Source organism: Euprymna scolopes, chromosome 26, assembly GCF_053919585.1.
Source record: "Euprymna scolopes isolate OS-2025 chromosome 26, ASM5391958v1, whole genome shotgun sequence".
Lineage (NCBI taxonomy): Eukaryota > Metazoa > Mollusca > Cephalopoda > Sepiida > Sepiolidae > Euprymna > Euprymna scolopes.
Window position 1 is genome coordinate 18,522,520 of NC_136507.1, and position 10,591 is coordinate 18,533,110.

Here is a 10,591-nt window from a genome sequence, read left to right on the forward strand (position 1 = left end):
AGACAAAATAAAATAGAGGAACATTTATTAATTGATGTCTAAAGTCTATTATATATTAAAACAATGCTACTAAATCTTATGTTTAGAATCCTTATTCTAATTTTGATCAAAAGCCATTAGATGATTTTAATTTGAGAAAATGTCGAAAATTTAATGCTTAAAGCAATTAAAATTTAATGCTTAAAACAATTAAAATTCAGGAAATCTTAATTAATAACCATGGATCAAATTTAATGCAAATCTGAAATATTTGAATTTTTGAATGGGAGATTTTGCTCATATTATGCCCTCTAAAAACTTATAAGATACTCGAAGGGAACTGAAATTTGGAGACTGCTATCCTCATCTTTATAGTTGTGGTTTCATCACGTTTCAACCACGTTTCTTCAGGTGATTAGCCGGAATGAGATAGGAATGCTGAATCTTGTAACTTATTCCCGGTGATTCAGTGACTACTGCCTCCATAGTTGTTGTCTCACAACGTTTCGGCCAACTCATCCTGTGGCCTTCTTCAGGTGATTAACCGTGACAGGATAGAAATACTGAGTCTCGTAACTGTATCCCCACTGCCTTCCATAGTTGTTGTTGTCTCAACATGTTTTGACCAATTAATCCTGTCTTGAGTAGGATTGAAACCGTTATCTCCAGCAATGCTCACCCGGAACCATAGAGACTCAGCGCCTCTATCCACTGTGCCACGAACCCTGAAACCTAGAGAATGAGTTGGCTGAAACATTTTTTTTTTTTTTTTTTTATTACAATTTCACCCCAAACAAGGCAAATTGCCACTTTGGTGTAGGGGGCTACTGTCAGGGGCAACAACTACTGGGGTACTATGTAGGGATATGGGCAGCAAGGTGTCGGTTCACGTTACACTTGAACTTCTGCACGTCAGTACTGTTGGGGAAGCAGAGACCTGGAATGGAATTTCAAAGTCTAGCGGTTCTGGGGAAGAAACTATTGGAGTAAAAAGATCTTTTACATCTAGGGATCTCTACAGTGTGGGGGTGGGATTTAGCAGCCTGTCGGGTTTGTCGAGGGTGCTCACGTCGTGGGGGCACAAGTGATTGCAGTTCGTCAGAGCATTCACCATTAAAATACTTGTAGAAAAGGCAGAGGGATGCAACCTCATCTAAAAGGATTCCAAAACTAAAAAAAAAAAAAAAAAAAAAAAAAAATTATTACTTGCTGTTCAAATTTCATGTAAATTGGAAATATTTGAATTTTCACAAAGGCATCGCCCTTTTTTCGTAAAGCAATGTTAATCTAAATGTACCTATTTACAATGCCTCCCCACGGGACAGAGTTAGACACTAGGGTCGTTTTTTTAATGTGGAGAAAAGGTACAAAAATAAAAATTGTCTCAGTCGTGAAGGATTTCTCGATTGAAAGAGAACGAGAAATGGAAGTGCCGCCTCTGAAGAACAGATACTACACTTTGATGTTAATCTAAATGTAGCTCACATTACACACACTTATCCCTAGCAGATGTGTTCCAAAATTCAGAATGATTGCTTAATTAGTTTAGGTGTGAATCCTATACATAGAAACATATAAGTCACTTTATAAATAGGTGTATGCGTATAGTTAGGATGAATTTTAATGAGAATCAATTTCCAAAGCAAAATGTGCGTGTGTGTGTGTGTGTACATTTCCCTATCAAATAACTCTGTCAATTTTCAGTCTACAGACTCGAGATTTGACATAAGAAGTATTGGCATTTGGAAAAATCTTTTTAATAGGTTTTTGGCCAGAAATTTGGCTGTCAAGAGGTCAAAGTTCAATGATTTAACCTTTAAAAACTCTACCAAACTCCTCCGCTAATTTTAGGTATAGACACTTGAAATTTTAGATATAGGCTATTTGCACATGGATCAAACTTTTATTTATAAATAAATTAAATTTTAATTATAAATGAATTAAATTTTATATATATATTTGCATTTGAGCCCGGCGTTGCCCGGGTGTTTGGAGGTGTATTGTTGAGCAAAAAAGAAAGTGGTAGTAGGAAGACAGGCTCGAACCCATACCGCGAAGGAGAAAAAGAACAGAAAAAAAACCCCTGACATCTTTGTTGTTACGACCATCAGCAAACCGGAAGTGACGTAAGTTTAGATTAAGGCTAGAAAAGAGGGGATGACTTTTGAAAATATCGGTGAAAACCTCTCCCTGTTGAAAAGTGCCCAGTTGAGGGTGAAGAAATTAATGTTTTTAACCAATTTTTCGGTATTTGTCGTCTGAAGAGTCGAGCTTCAAAACAATACTGATCTTGTGAAAATCCGTCGCCTCTGTTGAAAGTTTTAGGCAGACATGCAAACATACATACATACATTTATATGTTGGTAGCTCAAATTTTCGACCCAAACCGATTAAAAAGCTTGCCCTATCTCTGAATACCCTTATGTAAAATTTCAAATCTTTAGACCAGAAATTGTCTGAATAATTTTGTAGAGACCAAAGCGGTCAAGTTTTTTTTTTTAACTTTGACCCCTTAACATTTATCGTTTTAGGCTCAAATCAAGTTATTAAGTTAGACCTATGTCTAAGGAACCTGTATCTAAAATTTCAATTGTTTATACCCAAAATTGGCGGAGGAGTTTGGTAGAGTTCTCAAAGGTCAAATCGAATGACCCTTATATGACAAAGCATGCTCCAGACACCTAGGCACAGCTGTTGTCCACTGCGGGCGTTGAGAATGGTGGTGACTATGTAGAAAAATAAATTCTGGAGCACAAACGTTTTGATGGTACCACTTGCATCTTTGTAGCTTTTCAACTTTTTGAGTTAAAAAAAAAAATAGGAGGTTTTACTTTTGGAACAACCCTCATTATTAGTTGTGTTGTTATTAGGTTTTTGTTTCAAGCTGACAAGGCACTTTTGTGGTGGGTTCCCTACGGGAGGGGGGAGGGTTAAAGTTAGATATGAGATCAGTTTTTAAATGTGGGGGGGGGGGAATTTAGTTACTCCAAAAGAGAAAAAGTAGATGAGAAAAAAAATACTTGTAGCGTCCCTAAAAAATGAGGACGTCTTAGCTGGCAGGCTATAACACCCCCCCCTCACACAAAAGGTTTAGTTGTTTTGTTTTACAGCTATAACATAGTCATTACACATCCACACTCAGGACCCACACGTTGTTATGCAGACAGTCACAAGGAAACAAAGAAAAGGAAAGAATTCTACTCACTCTTTTTTTTCAGTGAAACAGCAGACATTTATTTACAGGTACTTTCTAGAATAACGCCTTGTCTCTTGTTCAAAAGTTTTTTCGTACTTTATTATGTTTAATAAGATAACAAAGATTCTGCCCGGTCGAACATGTGGTACTCTGTTTTTTGTCCGGCCATGTCTAGGATGCCCCTTTGCCTGTCACTCCTGAGCCACGTGTGTAATGTGTCTATCTCTGTCTTTTTATAATCTTTTTTTTTTCCTTCTTCCTCGCTGTGACGTCACCTCACGCACATCTTGGTCATTTGCATACAACTGCTGCTACTGCTGTCGTACACACGTTCACACTTTGTTACACAGAATATAAACCTTTTTCAGGTTATTTAATGCCAAATCCAGTAGTTTTGGAAAAGTTTTTATTCTTCAAGTTCTTTATATCTTCAAATATTTATTCATATCGTTTGGTTTGGTTTGGTTGTAGAAGAAAATTGTATTTTTTGTTCATCACTTTAAAAAATATGAATGAGTTTTGCAAAGGAAAATGAAAAAAAAAAACAAGAAAACAATAACAAGATTTAGTGCATTTTAATTCAGAGAGTCAGTATATTCAGACAGCCTGATCAGGTAGTACCAGGCATGCGAAAGGAGAAGGTAATACCTGGGAGAAAGAAGGGCATGGCTGAACAGCTACTACACTTTGATTCTATCCAAAATGCTGCATAAAAATGTAAATATTTTAGCTTTTAGTTTGTATTTTTACTATCGTGATGGAAAATTTTTAATTTCGCAACGTTTCAGCCGTTGTGAAATCCAATGTTCATCAGGTGCATTCATTTTCTGAACTTATTTATTCAATCCATGCAGGTAGATTGTTCTTGTTCCATCAACTATGGTCTGGTACAAATATTAAGTATTTTATGTTTATTTTATTCATAGTTACTAGAAGGACCTGTGTAAATTCCACAGCGGCATCTTTCATATGTAATATATTACTACTAGGCATTCTGTGGATGTTCTGGTGTGAATAGTGACCCCATAATATTATTGTAGCCTATTTGTTAAAACTGTAAAAGTAAGCTGGTTAATGTAGTATCAGAATGTATTAGGCTATTACAGTTTATCAGCAATATCCTTATAGAAGTCTGTGACATATTTCCATTGTATGGACGCCTGACATGAACAAAAAACCCACAATATCATTTACCATCTTTAGACAGAACAGATACTACCCTTGGATCCTAGCTAGAAGACCAAGCAGGGATAATGTAGCTTCATGTACAGCCTAAAAGTGACATCATTTTTTATTTTTTTATTTACACTGTGTCTTAGTGATCGGGAGATCCTATTTATTAAAAAGGAGGATGCATACCATGAACATTAAATCAGCATATCTATATATTAATTTAATGTTTGTAGTGTGTTATTACCTTCTAACCTCCTTTATAATGAATAGAATCACTCGATCTAATAATTTATGATCTGAAAACTATGACACACGTATGTATGTACGTTAAAGATACTACAGTATTAATATATAGATTATCACTTATAGTTATGACCCAGCCTTCAACTTCTAGAAGACTGTCACTTAACACTGAGAGATACTTAACACCTTTATCCGTTGTTCTACATGTCAATGTGATCAGCTGAATCTGAATAATCCAAATGCTACAAATTTATTAATCCTCATCTTTTATTTTGGATTTTTCGGACTATTGTTCTCATCTTCAGTGTTATTCTCATCATTTTGGCCAATATAATCTCCGACCTTGGCTCGCTTTGATTAGTGAATAGCAGAAAATGCATAACTTTGAGCCCCAGGAGGGACATAGGTCATCCACAACTTTTGTAGATACTTTTGTAGTGTAGAGTTCTTTTTTCGGAGTGAGGGTGCCGGCCCCATGCCCAACCTTCCCAGAAGGCACATACAGCGCTAGTCTTCCCAAATGTTCACCCATCTGGTACTGGCCAGGCTAAATGTTGCTTAACTTCAATGATCTGGCAAGGACCGGTGTGTCAACGTACGAATGGCAGAAAAGGTTGGTTTTTTTTTTATTTCGGACGAAGCATAGTCGGTTTAATTAACTTGGAAATCTTTCTGTTGAACTCGGAAATGTGCACAGAATTTCAAACACAATAACTTGTGGCGTAATGAATAAAATACTTGGCAAAATTCAGTTGTAAGTTGAAGGTTCAATCCTTGGTGCAGGCAATACTCAAAATACAATTGCGAATTGCTTAGGACTTTCACCTGGCCATGGCTAACAGAACGAGAATATTTTACCCTCGTAGCCATGGCTGACGGAACAAAAGTATATTATCTCCATAGATTATTCAACCTACTGTTTTCATCTTGACAATATTTTGGCCAATGTGACCTCCAACTTTCTTCAGGTGTATCGTGTTGAACTCTTGAACCTGCACGGAATTTCGAACTGAACCCTTTATTGAATCTACAAGGGGAGCATGGTTTTGCTCCATCATCCATGACCTAAATAGAAGTATGAAATAATTTGAAATTGTTTTCTTAGCATCACGTGTACTAAGAATTGAACGATTAATTAACAACCAGAAGAGTTTAATTTTAAAGTCGAATTTACCTAGTACTTTATCCGTTACGCCACATGTCCTTGAGTGCAGATTCCCGTGTTCGGCAAGATAAACCTGAAGAAGGTCGGGCGGTTACATCAATCGAAAGGTTGTGAAAATAACACTCAAGATGAGAACAGTAGTCTGAATAATCCAATTGATAGAAATTTTCAATACGAGTCAAAAAATTCAGTAACAGTTTTTCTTTCTGTTTTTAATTATTTTTCCTTTTTTGTTTTTGTTCTTTGTAGACACTGTACTCCATCAAAGTATAAATGAAAGAGTTAATATGTTAGAGGACCGAAAACCATTTGGTAAGTAACAAATTACTTATTTCTTGGCAATAGTAGAGTATATGCTTTTAAAATTATGACCAACTTGGAACATTGTGCATGATAAAGGGAACTAATGTGTGTAACTGTTTTCCATAATATTTTGATGGTAAAAGCTCTTTATCAAATCATATGCATATTATTACACATAATACTCCAAAGAAAACTACCACTATACAAGAAACGGAAATGTGCTGGAAGACAAAAACGAAGAGATTTTTAAAATAGTAAATCTTACTTGATTTGTCCTCAACTTCTACAGTAACATTCTTCTGAAGGTTGTAGGTTAAATACTAAGGGCATATTATTGAGGACTTCTACTTGTTCAGGTGTATGGCACAATCACATTGACACACCGGTTCTCGGCAGATCACCGAAGTTAAGCAACGTTGAGCCTGGCCAGTACCAGATGGGTGACCATTTGGGAAGGCGAGGTGCTGGATGTACCTTCTGGGAAGGTTGGGCGTGGGGCCAGCACCCTCACCCCGTAAAAAGAACTCAGTCGCTACAAAAGCATCTACAAAAGTTGTAGATGACCTATGCCCCTCCCCAGGGGCTCAAGGCTATGGATGGGATGGATTGACTTGTTCAGGGCTGACAGAATGAGAATATTCTACCCTTGTAACCATCACTAATGAACTTCTTGGCCTTCGGGACAAGATCAAAGTGTAGTATCTGTTCTTCAGATGCTACACTTCAATTTCTTGTTCTCTGTCAGTGGAGGAAAAGTCCTTCACGACTGAGACAATTTTTATTTTTGTTTCTTTTCTCCACGTTAAAAATGACCCTGGTGTCTAACTCTGTCGTGTGGGGAGGCATTGTAAATAGGAACCATCACTAATGAAACAAAAGCATACTATTCCCGTAGATTATTCGGACTACTGTTCTCGTCTAAAGTGTTATTCTGACAACATTTCGGCCAATGTAACCTCCAACCTCCTTTAGGTTTATCTTGTTGAACTCTGGAATCTGCATGCAATTTCGAACTGAACCCTTCTATTGAATCCATGGGATGAGCATGCTTTTCCTCCACCATCCATGACCTAAATGACCGTGGTCAATGTTGATTTTGTGAATGTTTAGCAAAAGGTAAACCATTAATCCGGAAAATGATTCTGGACAGCGGATCAAATTGCCTCGACACTAAGATTCAAAATGAAACTGAGTCGTGATTATTCGTATAAGTAAATCGTAATAGGAGAAAAGTAACGTAATGAAATGCATAAAAGAAATATTTTTGAAAAGTGGATCCTATGAAGTAATGTACGCGGTGGAACAATAACAGTGTCACCATAAAGAAGAAGAACACTACAAGAAGAAACAACGTTGCATCATGGTTGCTGGAACGAGAACAATTTGCCAAAGTCGATTTAGAAATGATATAGATTGAAAAGCACATTGCAACCCCGGCTGCAGCGAATGTATAACATAGTGATCTTAAGCAATTTGTTTGATTATTGATTTCCTGCATCCTTTTTTCCAGCTTGTTTGATTTGCTGGTCCAGTGGTCTTCACTAATTTGCTGTTTTGATGCCTTTGCTCTTTGCGTTTATCGTAAGGTCGGTCGAATCAATAAGACATGTGGTCTAGTGGTCCAATCCTGTTTCTTGTTATCTGAGTGGAAGAAACAACTTTGCATCATGGTTGCTGGAACAAGAACAATCTAGCCCTGGTTTAGTTCAAAATCCATATATAGACTCTAGAGTTTTGACATAAAAATTCCAGAGTTTGAAAAGATGCATCTGGAGAAGATCGAAGGTTATCTTGGCCAAGTAATTTGGTACAGTTGTCTGAATAATGAAAATACAGGGGCAGACGATAAACTTGTCGCCTTAAAGACCATAACACTATAGCTTTATTTTTAAAAATTTTTATTGAAATAATCAATTCAGGTAACTTGATTATGTAGTAGAGCTGACATCTATTCAATGTAGATGCCTTCAGTCTCAATCACTGCTTTGATACGGGTCTGGAACTGGGAGCATGCTTTTTCCACAAGCACCGGCAGGAGCTTGTCGATTTCTTGGCGAATGGTGGTGATCAGGCTGGCTTTGGTGTTGTTAGAGGTCATGTTGGTGATGTTCTTGACGTATGACCAAACGAAGTAGTTCAGTGGGTTCAGGTCAGGGTAGGAAGATAAGGGTCTCTTTGGACTTGTGGGCTGGTGCTGAGTCCTGTTGCCACACCCAGTCTGCCAGCAGCCCCCTGATTGGATCACCACACTCCTCAGCACTTGGTGTTGACTTTCAATCCGACTTCGAAGATGTTAGGTGGCCTTCACTTGAAATTGCACCAAAAACCATAACCCTTTCTTTTCATCACCCTGGGCACATCCCTCAAGTGCTGAACCATCCGGATTGCATTTTGAGGGTGCTAGCAATGGTCCTGTTGTCATAACTTTGATCGGTAAAGAGCATGAATTATACAGTGACGCATTTCGGAGCTCGCTTGTTGAACATTGTGTCACTTTCAGACATGATAGAAGGTTCCTATTGCTCTTGGGAGTTGTACACAACTGGCCAGCTAGTAGATGGTCTGCAACAAAAAAAAAAAAAAAACTGATTTTCATCAAAGGGAAATGGAATCATGTTGTAATTTCTAGGGCAACAATATTATTGTTCCACTGTATTATGAGAAAGTATTAGTAGGTTTTTTGACTGAGCGAAATCTACTCCTACTTTCTCTAAGTATGATGTGTTTGGAAGAGTCAGTTTGGTAGGAATCAATGCAGAAAATTAAACAGAAATGATTATTATTTTCTATATCAGGTACTGGCAGGAATTATGTGTGACACCTGTGTTTATCGTCTTATGATGTCTGACTCGAGAAGAGAAAAACAACCCTACTTTATTAATATAGAAAATGTTACTAAAAATTTGTGGAGAAATCTCAAGATGCTATTTCAAAATTAAACTTCACGGATTGGAGGACAATGGAATGGAGATCCTTTTATAGAGATGCTTGGACTCCGTCTCCCAGCCCTCTCCCCTCAATGAAAAGTGGGATGTTCCTAAATAAATTCTTGTAATGAATGATGCAGCATGATTTGAGTGAAGGTGATTAAGTTAAAGACGAGGACAATAACTCTTGAATGCCATTTTTTGTAAAATATTTTCAACTGCATTTGGGTCTTGTTTCCGTTGTTGAACTTTTCGCTGAATTGTTTGAACCTCTTGTCCTTGAAAACACCGCCATTGTTGTAAAAGAGGTGCTTGTAGCAAGGGTTAAAATGTGCCTCCCACCACCACCACCACCACCACCACCACATACACCTTTCTTCTTTTTTTTTTTTTTTTTTTTTTTTGTTTCTCTCAGAGATTTGTTAATATTGGTGGATATATAATCATTATCATATTCAGTTTTACATGCGCTGGCTTCAAGAAATTGACTTCCAGAGTAACTTATCTCTGGCTAGGTCTTTATTTATCCCTCTTTTTTTCAGTTCTATTTTTATCACTACCTCTCGTTTTCCTTGGCCTTCCCCAGTAAACTGAATTTGATACCTTAGCTGTTCTACATCTACTAATCCATCATCATCATCAGCAGCAGCAGCAGCATCAGCATCGGTTTAACCTGTTTTATATACTGGCATGCATTCATCTGGTTTAAGAAACTGATATCCAGAGTAAACTAGACCTGCTACCTTAAATATGCTACATCTATTAACATGTTTGTTTAAAGTCTCCTTTTCTGCACACATCTTCCTATACGGTCCAGATTTTATCTCCCTCTGAGGTCATCAGATCTAAGCTTGTCTTTAAGACTCGCATTATGCATGCATTGTATCATTCATCCCATGCATTCATTTATCCCCATGCAACGCATATCCTCAACCTTCACTGGACACGTTTCATCATACTGCGTAGATTCTTCTCTTGGTTGATAGTAGCATCGCTCTGCTCATTAGTAATGGCAGACATTTCCTGAAATTATTCCATCTACTTTTAAATCTTGCAATCACACCTACTCTACTCTGTGCTCCAAACCTGTCACCAGGGTAACAAAACTTTCTTGACAACGGCAATAGCTCCGCCATCTAGATGTACTTTGTCTGCATTATGAGTCTTGTGCAATGGATTTGCATCTTTTTTGTCCCCCTCCTCCTTCCCTACTCCTTCTTTCTCTAAAAAAAATAGTCATTTGCAGACAGCTGTTATGTCGCTTCATGATTCACTAATGTGGTTAAATATAGTAAGTGCATCAACTCCAAAGATTCGAAACCTGGACATCAGATGCCTAACAATCATTTTATAGTTGACTCGAAATTAAGAATTTATCTCTGTTTGTTATTATAGATAAATATATTAGATTCTGATCTGTTACCTCTTACCTCCACTATTGAGCATTCTGGTCAATTTTTCTTTAAAAAATTGTATAATCATGTTATATATATATATATATATATATATATATATAATATATATACTCGGGTTTTTTTTTTTTATATTCAAAAGTAATGGACTAATGAATTCAACGAGGTTGTTATATAGTGCTCAATAAAAAGA

General features: G+C 37.1%; 1 protein-coding gene across 4 annotated transcripts in view; it reads left to right on the top strand.

Moving 5' to 3' along the window:
• The window catches only part of LOC145247940 (nuclear receptor subfamily 1 group D member 2-like), a 490,243-nt gene that overhangs the window by 136,105 nt on the left and 343,547 nt on the right, over positions 1-10,591 (top strand). For all 4 annotated transcript variants that reach the window (XM_080109580.1, XM_080109582.1, XM_080109579.1 and 1 more), the window contains exon 2: positions 6,006-6,068. In XM_080109580.1, coding sequence (XP_079965706.1) covers positions 6,006-6,068 — 63 coding nt within the window. The remainder of the gene's footprint in view (positions 1-6,005; positions 6,069-10,591) is intronic.